We start from the raw sequence: 15,125 nt of genomic DNA, 5'->3' as shown, positions 1-15,125 counted from the left end.
TTTTAAGAATTAGCATACAAGAAAACATTTTATGCCAAAGAAAGGTATAATCTGCCAGAAAAGATGAACTTGTAATTGTTTCCTTTTTTTTTTTTAGTGCAACTGATGTATTTAATCTACTACTACTGAAGAAACAAAGCTAGCTTTGAAGCACTGGTATCTCTTAACCAGAAGATTTAATATTTTATCCAGATACAAAGCCTTTGTGTTCTCTACTCTCCAGAACCCTACTTCTTGAAATTCCAGAAAGAAAAAAAACCCTGGATCATATTGTGCACTGTACATGCTAGCAAAAATGTAAATATGTTTAAATTTTCTTTTTTAAAAAACTTAGCTGCTACCACACTTTCCTTCATGCTTTTTTCTTACAGGCTGACTGCAGGCAGGACATGCCTATGGACCTCTCCACACAAGTTTAATTCTTAGCCCTTATTCTTATGTGCTGTGTGACCTTCCAAGCCTGCTTCACTTCTGTGCACCTCCAAATACTGTCTTACACTACCTCATCCAATGATACCCTGTTTTCCCTATGATTTGTACAGCACCTATCTCAATAAAAGCTCTGAGTCTGTGGACACCTTTACTTTTTGCTATAATAGGAGTTAACATACTACTCCTTACCATCAATTTTGGGGTTCTCCTGAAGTGTGAATGCAACCACTCTTTCTCTTTACAACCAAGAGGTTTATTTTTACTAGTTCTTTCTAATTTTAGCTTTTGATGATGGCATTTTACTAGAACTGACAAATTTGGTCTATATTACTCCCAAAACAGTTTGATAAAACTACCGACATCTGAGTATGCAATAAAAAATGACAGAAAACTTGCAACCTGAAGACGACAATATTTCATCATTTTGTACCCAAGCTCACACTTACAAATAGGAGCTTACGCTCACAATCAAAAGGATTGATTTTTTTTTTTTTTAATTTACTTCCTGGTTTTAAAAATAGAAACAGACTGCAAATAGACTGCAACAAATTTTCCTATTTTTCAAATAGGTAAATCAACCAAACAATTCCAAACTGTCACTAGTTTTGTATGTCTGTTTTTCAAAAGACCAGGTCAAGTTAAATGCACACTAAAAAGTAAAGTCAACTGTAAAATGTTATTTCAACATATCCTATTCCTATTTCAATGAATAAACATGTCTGGTTCATAGAACATCTGGGGAATACAAAGTAGTATGTAATTTTGTTTTTCCACAAGTAACTTGAATTCATTATTCACGGAATAAAGAATGTCTCCATTTATCCATTAGGGAAATGGGTAAACTGGAGGTAATTTTTGTTCTTTATAGTAAAAGCTAGTGCATCAAAGTACTTTCTTACAATAGAGTGTAGTAATCAATAAAAGGCTTCAGTTTAAAAAGCAAATTATATATAATGAAGAGAGAGAAAATTTAAATCTTAATCATCCCAAGATTGTTGGAGTACAGAGTAACAGGTAATAGATATTTATTTTTAGGAATGCTCATGCACTTAATTGCCGCTAATTTCATGGAGATAGGCATTTCTGAATACCTCACTAGAAGTCTATCCACCTGAAAGTACATACCACAAGAAGATCATTAAATAAAAATATTTCTCGCTGGTGCAATCCAAGCTTCTGAGGTTTATTTGGATCTGGAACTTCAAACAGCCTACAGTAGCAAACAAGCCTCCGGTGGGGTAGAGAGAGGACCTAGGATAATACAAAAGTTCATGGTTAATATAGCAATATGTAGCCAAGATAAAGCATCTTTCATACCCAGAGTCTTTTTTTGAATACTTCAAGTATTTTTTCCTCTAAGCCCATTAGACTTTTTCATCAAAGGACCAACAACAGAAAAATAAAGATTTATATGCCACAAACTTGCATGACATTCAAACTTCATCAAAATTCTTATATAAAATATTCTCTAAGAGCTTGAATTCCTATATATGGATGCCAATGAAAGTTCTACTGGGGATAGAGTATTACTTTGTGAAACGATAAAACCTTGAAAGAACTTAAGATTAAGCAAGTGGGAGCTCAAAGGAAAGCATGTTTGTTTTCCTGAGCATTTTTACATATCCTTATTAGAAGAAAGGATGCAAAGCAACTTTAACTTTTGTGAGATGAATACACTGATGTTGTAGATTATGTTTTGTCAGCCACTGAGTTAATTCAATTTGTTCATTCCCCAATACCAAGGAAATGGTGACATCAGGAAAAAGTAAATGTTTTTTCCATATGGCTTATTTTCTCATGCCGACAAAAAAAACAAGAATAATTTTCCATTTTCTTATTTGAAATGTCTGCTGAAGCTATTTCCGAAGCCGCTGTTTTCAACCTAGTGAGACTTCATTTCTTTCAAATGCAAATGATGATATCTTGTCAACAATATTAAAAGAAAGCCTTTAAAACTTTAAAAATTTGAAGTAGAGAATATTCTTTGGTAACTAGACATATATTTCATTTATATATTATATTTCTTTATAATTCCTGATCCTGCATGGGAATGACGAGATTTACTAAGTAAAGAAAAACAGTCAAAGACTGTTAATGCTGCTTCTTCCTCTACGGGGGGGGGGAGGGGGGGGGGGGGAGGCAGGACTTTAGGAGTCACTATCTGACCTTGTTCCTGGTTGGTTATTAAGTTGTTTGGTGAGATTTCAGTTTTTCCCCCAAATCCAATGACAACTATACTAATAAGAGATAAAATGCTATTAGCATTTAAATTATCTATGGCATTAGCGTAATTACCCTTCCTGAACTTTAAAGGAGAAGGTATTTAAGAAAAAATCTGACATGTTTAAAGGAGCCAGTGTGGTGAAGAATGCTGGAGGAATCAATGGTTTCTATTTTCAGGCTATTCTGGTAACTGAACAGCTTACATGGGTTCTCAGTGAAAAGTGGCAGGAATAAATGTTGCATGCTCTCATTCTCTCCTACCTCCAGAGTTAGTTTCCCCAGCACATGGCAGTCTGAGATTTGCTACAGCAAGATAACAAAACCCAAGGGCAGTCACTGAGCCTATGAACTTGCAAACAACTACCGCAATCTCTGGTATTGAAATTTAGCTATAGACAATACTTTCACTCATAGCAATAGATGATCTGGTAAGATTTTCTTCCACCTTATAATATAAAGGTCACATCTTTCAGTTTGTTTTTGCAGTCCAATGGTACTGCTAGACGTGCATCCATGAAACAACATTCACTTAGGAATATGAAGCTAGCTTTGCATGATTTTAATGGTTTACATAGAAAAAGCAAGAAATAGAAGACTGAAAAAAACAGATGAAAGTTTAGAGTTTCTTCTCTGGATTGTCCTGAGTGAAGATGCTGATGCACATTAGCAGTTATAATTGAGAAAAAAAATCATTAGGATCAAATTTGTGTAAGGTAATCAGATTTCAGAGCACTACATGCACTCCTCTGCTATGAGGTGGTTTCTTCGTTCAAAACTACTAGCAATAATGTTATCATGAAATTCAAGTAAGTGGAACACTGCATTAGAAGAACAGTTCTAGGATTATTATTGAATATGCCTATTACTTAAGTTTGGAAGCAATATTTTCTGCGTTCATCTACCTTTCAGAATAGAACTGTTAAATTAACTAGCAATATCTCTCTAGAGTATCATTCAATACTGAAATGGACCAGAAAGAATAAACACACCAGGGCCCAGGTGGAAAGGTGAGGTGCAACTGTGATTTTACTTATTTGTTTATTCTTTACTGGCTAATTTCTACAGTGATAACAGCATTTGAAATGCATAAAAAACATACTAAAAAAGGTCTAAAAAACTCTTGGCAATAAATTAAGCTCTCTCTGGGAAATATATTTTTAAGAAAATCTTTAGACTTTGGAGAGTTATTATTATAACAACAGGAACATTTTGCTTGAAAGAAGCCAAATTTTTTAAAAAGTTAAAATGTAATAGAATGCATTATTGCTGGTTTAAGAAAATGCTGTCAGTTAAAATTACTATATATTTTGAAGGAGTATGAGAGAAATACCTACACAACCAAGTCCATGATGCAGAGATCCAATCTACAGTAGAAAGACATATACAAGTTCGTTAAACTTCAGAGAAACACAGTACTGTATCATAGCAAGTAAATACGTCACGGTCTTACTATGACTAAATGCCTATAAAGTAAAAACAAATATTTCTATCAATAAAGACTGTTGGCTGTTTCCTAAATTTTCTTTCACACAGTTAAAAGTCTCTCAACAGAAGAATCCTTGAACCTAGGACTCCATTGAGGGCATTGTTTTCTTAATCCCATTTAATTTACAAGGTCAGGATTAGTTTTAGGATTTGAATTGCCACATGCCTGAATAAAAAAAGAACCATTAAAAAAACCATTTCCCACAGAAGCCTATATATAAACCTAAATCCCCAAACAATTACGGAAAATAAGTTTCATATGAAAGCATAAGTGACTGTCAACTACTGACTTTAGAATATTTATTTCCCTTCTCCTCAAAAATCTGTAAAAGCTTTTATTAAGGAAATTTTGCTTTCTCTTTCCTCTGCTTCTTCCAAGAGATCTCTGTAATATTTCCTTACTGGGAAACAGCAGTAAATTAGGTTTTTTTTGTTTTTTTTTTTTTTTGTGGCGGTCCCTCATTCCCTTCCCCCCCTCCCCGCATTGAGGCCTGTCTGAGATTACAATTCAAAGCTCTTTAAAAGTAATAGGGAGAATCTTGAGATCCATGCTCTTTTTCTTAATAAAAAGTACCCCAACCCATCAGTCCTTGCTGCAGTAAAGTTCCCCAGAGCTGATAAAAAACTGATGTAGGACTTCAAAAACATGCAATTCTAGTCTTTTTTTGGCTTTGTTCTGGGCTGCCTTTGTGACTACTAACATGAAGATTTTCAGATGACTCTAGGACTTGAATTCAGGAAGGCTGAGTATCCATTGTCCCTCTCCACATTAGATACCATTGTTAGCATGTAAAATATTGGTCTTAATATCTCTGTGTTCACTCAGCTCCTAAAACAAAGGGAAAAATACTGTGGCCTTCCTTTTCCCTCTCCTTTTCCAACAGACGCTTTGAAGATTAATTTATATAGCAAAGTATGTCAGGATTTTTCCCACAACAAAGTAAGAGGTATCTTTGGACGCCCAAACCCAATACTAGAATCTCTGGGACCTGATTTCCAGATAAGTTCTGAAATAAAATGACACAATCTCCCCTTACAAATACCAGTTTGTAGAGCTAGCTGCGAAGCTGAGAAAGATGCTGACGTGAACGGAAGTTCTCTATTACTCTTGTAAATTATGGAGCCATAACTGATAGCGTAAATGTTGAAATACGATTCTCTATAACACTTCAATTCTCTTGAAACAAACACGAGAACTGCCTAAAATGCAGATATTTCAGTGTAATTTCAGAATTGTAAAGCTTCACATAGAGAAAAGAGTTTAAGACTCATAACATCATCACTCATAAATACCAGACTGCAACAACAAAATTCATCTGCACTGTGAATACTCCAAAATCAAAACCAACCTTATAGCAAATTATTATTTTGACAGTTTCTGCCTTTTTCCATTTATCAACCAATTTACACTTCTAAGCAACACAATTCTGTATTGTTCTATACTGTACATTGCCCTACATCTCCTCAGTAACTGACAGGCAGTGCAAAGTGAACTTACCGGTTTCTTTCCTACTATGAGTTTTTCAACCTTTTGGACTTGGGATACATGATCCTCATTCGTCTTCAGTTCCCGTTTGCGGATTCGCTCATAAATCCCAATCAGCATTTCTCGTGGGATATCCTCACCATCATCCACACCTGCAGAAGCCAACAGTTTCTATTATCAGTCTGGCTCTGAATGCTCTAACACACACCGTTATTTCTCAGCAATGTAGGATTATCAGCAAGGAGAGGATAAAGACATGGGCAATCTTTGCTTCCTCTGCTAACAGTAATGCCAACGCTGCCTAAGACTGCTGATGTACTTGCTTATGCTATTTTGTTTTATAGCTGCTGGTACTCTGTCAGCTAACATCTCCTATGCAGTTCTTGTGCTTACTTTACCAAAGCAGCAGAAGTTATGTTACTCATTACCGAAGCACTGACTTTTGTCCGAAAGCTTGCTGCCCGCAATATGCCAAGACATTGATGGAAATTACACAGGTTTAGTTTTTTGTTTTAAAACTCTAAAACTAAGCCATAAAAAGGCTAATTTCCTATGTAAATTCTTTTTTTTTTTTTTTTTTCTTTTAAGTTTCCTCTGTTTGGTATCAAAGCTCAAAGGAGTTAAATAACCCTTTAGACACTAAAATCTCCATATTACCTCCTCCTAGGAGTATACCACTGGGAGGAAGCAGAACCACCATTCTGTTTTGCCTCTGTCCCAATATTACTCAACACTGTTCATAAAATAATTTCCTACAAGAGACTCTTATGAACACCCAGTAAAATTAATTTAACCAAGATTTCCTTTTGATTTAAAGAGCAATTAATTTACTCTGGAAAAAAACCCCAACAAAATAGCCTAGTTACAGTATTATTGTTTAGCACTGTGTGATTATCATTGGCATGTCGGTATTCTAACAAATGCCACAGTGTCTTGAATGCTTGATCCTGAATTTTTAGTAGCAGTGGAAGGAGTCCAATTTCAATAAGTGACTTAAAGCTGGATTTCCTGGGGACAGGGAGATGCATGTCTATTTTTTAAACAGGTTTTAAAGCAATAAACTCTCATCTCCCATTCAGAAGCCAAAATAGAATATTTGTCACCCAGTGGAACAACTGCTCACATAAAAAATACTGTGATAAAATACAGTTTCTTTGCAACTAGAAGCAAGCAAAACTGCCTCTGTTCTGCACTGCACCAGCAAGTCTTCCACAGACTACCTTTACGATCCAGTCATTTAAAGTTACAGGCAAGGTAGCCTGTTACAAAAATGCCTACAATAATAAAAAATTGCTGACATTTGGGCTGGAGCTCAGCGAGAATGTACTGTATTTAATACAACAAATATAACTGTAATAGTATGCTAAGAAATGAGTATCAGGCCTTTTTTAATCTTTGTGGACTTTATGATAAAATCTCAACACTAACTTAAATTTTGCTAAGCTAAAACATCTGCTAAGCATAGATTGTTCATTGCTGTCTTATATAAATCTAAGGGAATAACATCACCAAACGGGACTTTCACTTTCAAGATCTGAAATTCCAGAACACCACAAGTATTTTGTTTTTACTAGTCCTAAAATGGAAGTACCACACGCACACATGAATACAAACTGCCATGCATCCGAGATGCGCCAATATACTTTTATATATTAAGCAACTTGATTCTGTCTTTCTGCTATTCAGCCCACTTTTAGATATCACTGAGAAAATGGCTGTTAAACAATACATCAGTACTGGCTGGTGCCTGCAGTAACAGGCCTATTCTGCTACATCCATTGTTGCCAAAAGAAGAGAGACTGTGCACTAAGTTGTGCTTATTCTGTGCTTAAAAGCAGGGGGAGGAGGAGGAGGAGAGGGTTGCAATGACTGAGCAGGCAATTTTCCTGGCCTTTGTACAAACACATAGTAATGGAACTATAGTAAAAGCTGCTTTTTCCCTATGGGCACAAACTATCGTAAGGGAAAAAAAGGGATGGGGACTTCAGCCTCATTTTATTTCTCTAACATCTGAGTGCTCTTCTGTGATAAAAGGTAAATGCTGTCTGATCCATTCTGCCTTGAGGGCCCAGGAACAACAGGCAGTATCATCTCCTCATGCACGATCGTCCTCCTCAGCTCTACAGTGACTACTTCCTGTTAGGCAGAGCTGAGCACTGGCTGAGCTGATACTTCATAAAAATCTGTTCTTTTTCACCAGAAAGAACCAGGATAGAAAGATCTGAGATACAAATTTGAAAAAACATCCGTATTTTTTTGGCAATCTAATTGCAAGCTTAGGTATGCCATAGCCCGGCAAATAGTTTCTTGATCAGAAAATATACCAATGAAGAAATCAAATCAGTGCTATTTACTGTATACCTTTCAGGAAGGTTTTGGAGTTGGGATTTTTTTTCTCCTCATCGAGAATTTACATCTTTAGTTTATTTCCAAAAGTTCTCATCATGGCATAGTGATTTCTGTTCCTTAATGTATATATACATATATGGCAATAAAAGGACCTGACAATACATCCACTCAAGACAGACAAGATAAAAATGACAAAATACTATATGCTTAATCCTGTTTTCACTATTCCAGAAATAATTAAAGCCTGGAAAAATGACAGTAGTTTTAAGTCAGGTGAAACCACAATCAAGTGTCCTGTATTTTGTCTTCTTCCCAGAAGATACACGGTGTCCCTCCAATGACAGTTACAGGGAAAGGCTTTCATGACCTTCATCGTTAGAGTTTGCTTACCCCTTAGATTCTTGACAAAATCTTCTAGCTTCATTTTGCGTTCTGGTTTCACATTTGGGCTGTACATATCTGTGTTTAACAGTATGATGGCAAAAGCTAGAATGAAGATGGTATCAGGATTTCTAAATTGTCTCACAACACCTGGGTTGCAGATACAGTATCGTTGGCTGTAAAAAAGCAAAGAAGGGAAGCTGTCAGAGCTATGAATTACTATTCTAATTCCACCAAATAAACCAACTGCTACATTCCAGAGGCTGAGCAAGCTATTATTTGCATTCCATACACATATTTAGCTTTCCATCCACATATTTTCATAAGCCTATCCTAGCATATGGAAGGCTTTTGTTTTCTACTACCACTGTAACTTCACTTCTTTGTACAGATTCTGAGCTTTTAACTTCAGGATTTCATTTTTTTCAGTGAGTAATACCCATTGACACCAGGTAAGAATACAGCATCGATTTTAGCTTACTGCCACGTGATGCCACATCTCATCCTGCCCTGGATAAAGTACGCTTGTGTTAGTATTAATAAGTTAATGCTCTTTATTCCACTATTGTTGAAATGGTTAATGAAAGGTTGAGAACATATATACTCTAAAATGTAAATGGTCTTATAATTCCATTCATATAAACTATTATATCCAAATACATTGTTAGAGACATTCAAAAATCCTTGAATATCTTTTCAACTGATGCCAGAAAGAACTTTTGAGAAACCTTGCTACGTTAATACAAGTGACATACATGAACAGCACCAGCAAATAAAACTTCCTGTTCCACACTTAGCAAAACCACCACAAATGACATGCTGTATTTGAAACCATGTATAGCTCACAAGGACACTGTAAATAAGCAGGGAAGTAACTCAGATATACTCAACTTCCCCAGTTCTCCAGTTTGACTGTTAGACAACAGCAGGTTTCTGGTGACTGAGTAATTTATTTCAGCATCATACCTAAAAGCTTCAATGAGCCGTTCTACTTTCTGGGCTTCTCCTTGAACACGGATATGAGCCTGAAATTTCCTGAGTGCTTCATCCAGTTCCATTGTTGAGAAGTCCATCTCATCCACAACACAGCTAGGATAAAAACATATTGCCATTGTGTGTTTTAATTTCTAACAACATAGTACCAAAGGTAAGATTTCGAGACCAAAAAACCTTCACGTTTTCCATCTCTTGTAGAGATTCATGGAGTTTTTTGAAACATTCAGCAGCAATTGCAATAATTGTAGGTAAGCTGTGAAGGAAGGATTGCACATAATGGATCAAGGAGAATGTGTACATGTAAGCAGGCCCTTGGGTTTTTTTAACAGAAAAGCTGCTGGAATGACAAATGTTTGACCAATGTAAGTGACATACCATTGCCAAGAATAATTATTGGGTTTGTGCTTCCAGGCCAATCAATTATTACAATGCCTATAATAATAATAAATAGTTTATACCGCTCAAAATATCCTATCTCGAACAGCCTGCAGCAAGCACAGTAATCTGTACCAAATGGCTCTGTGTCTAGGAATGTTCTTACATATGGAGAAAAAAAAAAATTATCTTGTTTGGATACTCTCTTACTATTACTGTAATTCTCATCTCCCCATCATCTGCCATGTCTTTCAGTTAACATTTATGGAGAAATAATTACTTTCTTGCTCTGAAAACACAGTGCTGACAAAAAATAAAAAAGGAACCAGTTTAATATAATCAACAATGTCATTCTAATACTTTGTTTAAAGACTACTTTAAGATCAGAAGCTTATAAATTTCCTTTCTTTAAACTTAGCTTTTAGTTTTTAAATAACCAGACATGAATCACTGCAAGTAACAGCACTGTAATGCAGAAACCACAGAAAGAAAGCACAATGCAGTTTTAAAAGCCTTTTCTTACATCTATAGCTTCTACATCTACATATAGCTATAACATCTACATCTATGCTAAATTAGAGTAGCTTCCATTTTTCTCCTAGTAACATTGTAGCTAACATAGATTAATACCGAAGCAATTCATTCACTTTGCCCTGAATATTTTTCCCTTTATGCAGAAGCTCAAGGAAACAAACAGGCTTGGCATTTCTCACACCCTTTCCAATCCACACCTAAAAACCTGTTATCAGTCCTGCAATAATGTGCACAGTCTTCCCACCTATTGTAAGTTCTGTAACACTTTCAAAAGCTCTTTTCTCCTTCAAAGGTGTAAAGCACATGTGCAGACAAGCTGGAGTCAAAATGAAGTAATTAGAGCAATTAAGGACCTCCAGAAACATGCTGGCCAGCAACATAATGGGGAGGGGTCTTAATCTTTTATATGAACTGTGGAGACAGCAGATACACCACCATAGTCAATGTTCTTAACTGGAACCAGTACTTTTCTGCAAATATTTCAAAATAGTAAACAAAACTTTTCTAGTGGCTATATAATGACAAAACAGGGAACAAGTTATTTTAGCTAGGTCATTACAGCAAAGGAAAACATGAAAATAAGTAAGATCAGACACACTTGTTTAGTTTTTGTTAACAATAGTTAACAAAATGATAATCCTTGATAATAACGTCATGATCATAATGATAAAGAGAACATGATTAAATGGACTTTAGACACTGCAGGAGAACTTGAGTACATATGTACTCTGGGTGAATGAGCCTGTGCTGAACGACCACATCTTCACTATTACAGTTACATGTCCCAGGCAGGTAAAAGCAAGAAGCAGCTAGGCTTCAGCACTTGACATTGTCACTTGGCAAGTCACTTGACATTAAATTGTGTAACAGAAAAAGGATAATCTGTTAAAATATCTTTTCTATGTAACAACCTGGAGTTATTAGCAGTTCGACAAAATCTACCTCCAATCTGTAAATGCGATATTTAAGACAAAATGCTGTTCTATTGTCTCTTTTTAAGAAAAAATAGCTTGTTCCTATTTGCAGGCAAGGTTCAGAATGCTATCAAGAGAACTTCACCACTTACAGGGTGTTGCCTGCCCCAAAGCATAGCTGAAACAGCTTATTTAAGAATAGATTAATTTCAACAAAAGGACTGTTTTGGGGTTGTAGGTAGGTGATTATGACCTTACTCCTAACAATTTACCTCATCACAGATACAGCATCTGGCTTAGCAGGGACGCACTTCTACTTACCCATGTTCTGCTAGTCTGTTTGAGACTGTGAGGGCAAACGATTTGTTCAAGATCACAAAATGCATGATCTAAGATTATAAATCATCTCATCCTGGACCTGTACTGTTTTCTTTTAAAAAATTAGAAAATATACACTCTTTGGAAAGTTTTCACCCTAGTCTGACTCATAATTGCAAAATCCAGATGATCGTTACAGATAGCTAATAATGACTCATGCTGAATAGGGACTGCATCAAAATCAAGCTATATTCTATTACTCTGTATTGTAAGGCTGGCTGCATGCTTTGGTACAGAGGCTCTTGTGTTGCTTTCTGCTGGGTACTGTACTATAAGAAGGAAGCCTTTAACAAGGCACAGGAAAGAAAGAGAAAACCTCTAAAAACAGGTCTATGGCATATGTACACATGCCATTAGCTGTATTAATACAGCGTTCAAGCCTGCAATTTGAGATACATAAGTTCTGACAGCATAATAGTAAGATCAGGACGACTGTAGAGAATGTGACCAACATCTTTGCAGCATGAAGCCAGTGAAAGCAGTCTGTAAGAAATATGCAAAGAAAATGTAAGGTGTTGGCAGACACTTTGTATCGTGATACCATAACCTTAAAACTTGTGCGATGTATCCATATTATGGTGTCAATATTATGTATCAACATTCAGTCCTCAAGAAAGACTGCATCTATAGACCAATGCAAATTTCAGTACAGCTTTCATTGTACTCTGGTTAAAACTTGTGGTCAGAATTTTTCCTAGTCTTCCTTAATGGGCAAAATGTGGGGTTTTTTTGCTTTTATTCTCAGCAGTTTTGTTAAACGTCTAACTAAATTTTTATACGATTCCTTGAACAAAACTGGACTAAGATGTGTTCATGTTTACAGGTCAGTATATCAGATACAAAAAAAAAAAACCGCCCCAAAAGAATATGTGTTTTAAATGAACGCCTTCTTAAAATAAAGCAACTTCTTTTTTGGTCTACTCTGTATATAAAGTTTAGAAATTTATGACCAAGCTGCTAAAAGTCTAATTTTCTGCTTTGAATTTCTTTGGTTTTTAAAACAGTTTTTGTTTATCTAATCTTTTGGAAAAGAACAGTTTGTATAGATCTTGTCAGCATATGCCTGAACACACTGAAATCCCTGTTTATCTAACATCTGAGCCATTTGGCTGTAATAAGTATTTTCATGTTCTGTTACTGATGAAGCCTTATGTTGCATAAAATATTATTTTGTTTCATTCAGTAAATTATTAGAGAGCCTGAGGAAGGAAAAAGACTTCGAAATAACACACTCTAACGCCAATGAAATTAAAACATAAATTTAGAGTAAATGTACACGACTACAGGGAATATAAATCCTTGTAATTATCTTGCTGAATCAGTAACAGAAACAGTAACTTAGCTGGAAAGCAAAGAAATAAATATCTGCTCATGTGCATGTTTTCTTTCTTAACTCTTAGAGTCTGGTTTCCCCCGCCGTCAGAACTAGATCTAGAGACAAGCACAAAACATTCAGAGACCATTACTACCTGTAGCTTGACAAAACATCTTACTTGAACATTACAATATGCTTACCTCCTCCCCCGCCCCCAATACTCACTCTAATACATCCCGGTTGAACTGTTTTTGTCGATTTCCCAGAAATTCTCCAATCATCTGCCTGCTGAGACCTTTCCTTTGCAGGAGAAAGTGGGCAACACCAACTGGAGTGTCTGGCACAAAACCTCGCTCAATTAGGTACTGGACTCCTTTTTCAGGTTTTCTGAGGAGAAATGAGAATGCAAAACTATTAATTTTCTTCCATTGGACCCGAAGGCATCTGATTAAAATTTTACAATTTTGCCAATCACTTTTGACTAACATACTACTAGCATGGGCTAGTATAGTTTCAGGACAAACGTAACCATCACGTAGAACATCTGTTCACTGTTAATAGCTTACTACCTTTGAAACACATCTTTGCATGTTATTACACATTTCCCTGCTCCATAACCCTTCCAAAGAGAAGCTTTGTATGCAAGGAGCTTCAGCCATGAAAGTCAAAACACTTGTCGATGCAAAAGACAAGCCCAACATCAGCTACTAAACACTCCTGTTGCCGGGAGAGATGTACCTTCCAGAAACTGAACTAAAAAGCTGCCGATGAGAAAGAAGAAACAAAGAACACCCCTACCCTCCCACTCCCCTGCTGTCAAAAGTTAAACTCATTGAACAAAAACATCTGAAGAGGTATAACTTGCAAGCTGAGAATGCGAAAAATAAGGGAAAAATATAGTCAGTCATGCAAAAAGAAGCTATTAAAAATAGTGGAACTCCCATCTAATTTAGATTTTTTTTTCTTGTCCTTTAACACACCCACTGCCCCAGATTTCCCTCCCTCAGACAACCACCTTCATAATTTCTGCAGTGTTTTACATATCTTTATACATCACCTCCAGATTTAGCTGTAACCATTTTCAGATGTCAAAACAAAGCAAGCCAAAGCTACTCATTTTAACATATTAAGAAGTGTGTGCTGGGGAGGAGGGCTGGGGATGGAATGGGTTTCTGGCAATAAATCTACTGCTTATAAAGGCAAATGCTGCTTATATTTTAAAGTGATGTAAAATTCCCCTGACAGCACATATTGTGCACTGCATCTTCCAGCAGTGTGACACAACAGACAACCATAATTTCTTTTAAAGATCTTAAAGCGGTATCTTTACAGAACCAGTAATTCCATCATCATCTTTATTTTGTAAGGAATTATAATGTCCACCTGTAAGAGTGAGTTATTTGTAGCATGCTGGATGACCTGAAAGATATTTCCTTTAAGGCAAGCAAAATCAATTTCAAAGGACAAGGTGACCGTACTATTTTTACACAAGGTTGATCATACAACCATAACCTTTCCTCAGGGTTTTTAATTGCAAATAACATTACTAAATACATCACCATTCAGTTCTCCTACTCTTTTACATTACACTATTATACACTTAATACCCTATTAAGAGTCAGATAGATCAGAGGAATATATCTAATTTAATCAAAAGGGAGTTCTCAAATCTCAATTTCTTCCATCAGGCTTTGTGGCTCTTTTCATCTGAAATAAGATTACACATACAGTCATCTTCTAAATACAATCTTGTAAAATGAATCTCCTTCATACTCAAAAAGCATCCTTTTTCTTTTAAGTAGTGTAACTGCTACGTTCATATGCTTTTGAGTTGTATTTCAGAATTCTTAATCTTTCTGAATTTAAATTCACAGCATCCAACGTAAACAGGAATAGTTTTCTCCATCCCCCTTGTTAGTGAGCTACATTTGTCCATAAAATTCAGAGCGATACAAACCCAGGAGAGTTCCTCTCCAGCAACTGTCAAAACTGAAAACAAAGAACACTATCAAAAAGCACAACTTGATCCAAAGATCACCTTTACTTGAGATATAGAAAATGCTGGATCGTTACTTATTGTACTAAACCACAACATGAATTCTTACCACTCCCATAAACCTGAACATTTAAAATCATCACAAGGGTGACACATGATTTATTTTGCACCAGTTCCTATGTAGTTGTACAATTCTACAAGTCAGGGTCTGCTTTTTCACATAAGTAGCTCTGCTTCTGGTTCAGCAATATGAAATCACTT

General features: G+C 35.9%; 1 protein-coding gene across 7 annotated transcripts in view; it reads right to left on the bottom strand.

Annotated features, from left to right (window-relative positions):
* Positions 1-15,125, bottom strand: part of IQSEC1 (IQ motif and Sec7 domain ArfGEF 1) — a 150,518-nt gene that overhangs the window by 14,375 nt on the left and 121,018 nt on the right. For all 7 annotated transcript variants that reach the window (XM_075514291.1, XM_075514292.1, XM_075514294.1 and 4 more), the window contains exons 4-9: positions 13,094-13,255; positions 9,323-9,445; positions 8,366-8,532; positions 5,639-5,778; positions 3,990-4,019; positions 1,558-1,683 (exon numbers count right to left, since the gene is read on the bottom strand). In XM_075514291.1, coding sequence (XP_075370406.1) covers positions 1,558-1,683; positions 3,990-4,019; positions 5,639-5,778; positions 8,366-8,532; positions 9,323-9,445; positions 13,094-13,255 — 748 coding nt within the window. The remainder of the gene's footprint in view (positions 1-1,557; positions 1,684-3,989; positions 4,020-5,638; positions 5,779-8,365; positions 8,533-9,322; positions 9,446-13,093; positions 13,256-15,125) is intronic.

Source organism: Mycteria americana, chromosome 11 (genome assembly GCF_035582795.1).
Source record: "Mycteria americana isolate JAX WOST 10 ecotype Jacksonville Zoo and Gardens chromosome 11, USCA_MyAme_1.0, whole genome shotgun sequence".
In the NCBI taxonomy this organism is placed as follows: Eukaryota; Metazoa; Chordata; class Aves; order Ciconiiformes; family Ciconiidae; genus Mycteria; species Mycteria americana.
This window is presented reverse-complemented; position numbering and strand designations above follow the sequence as displayed.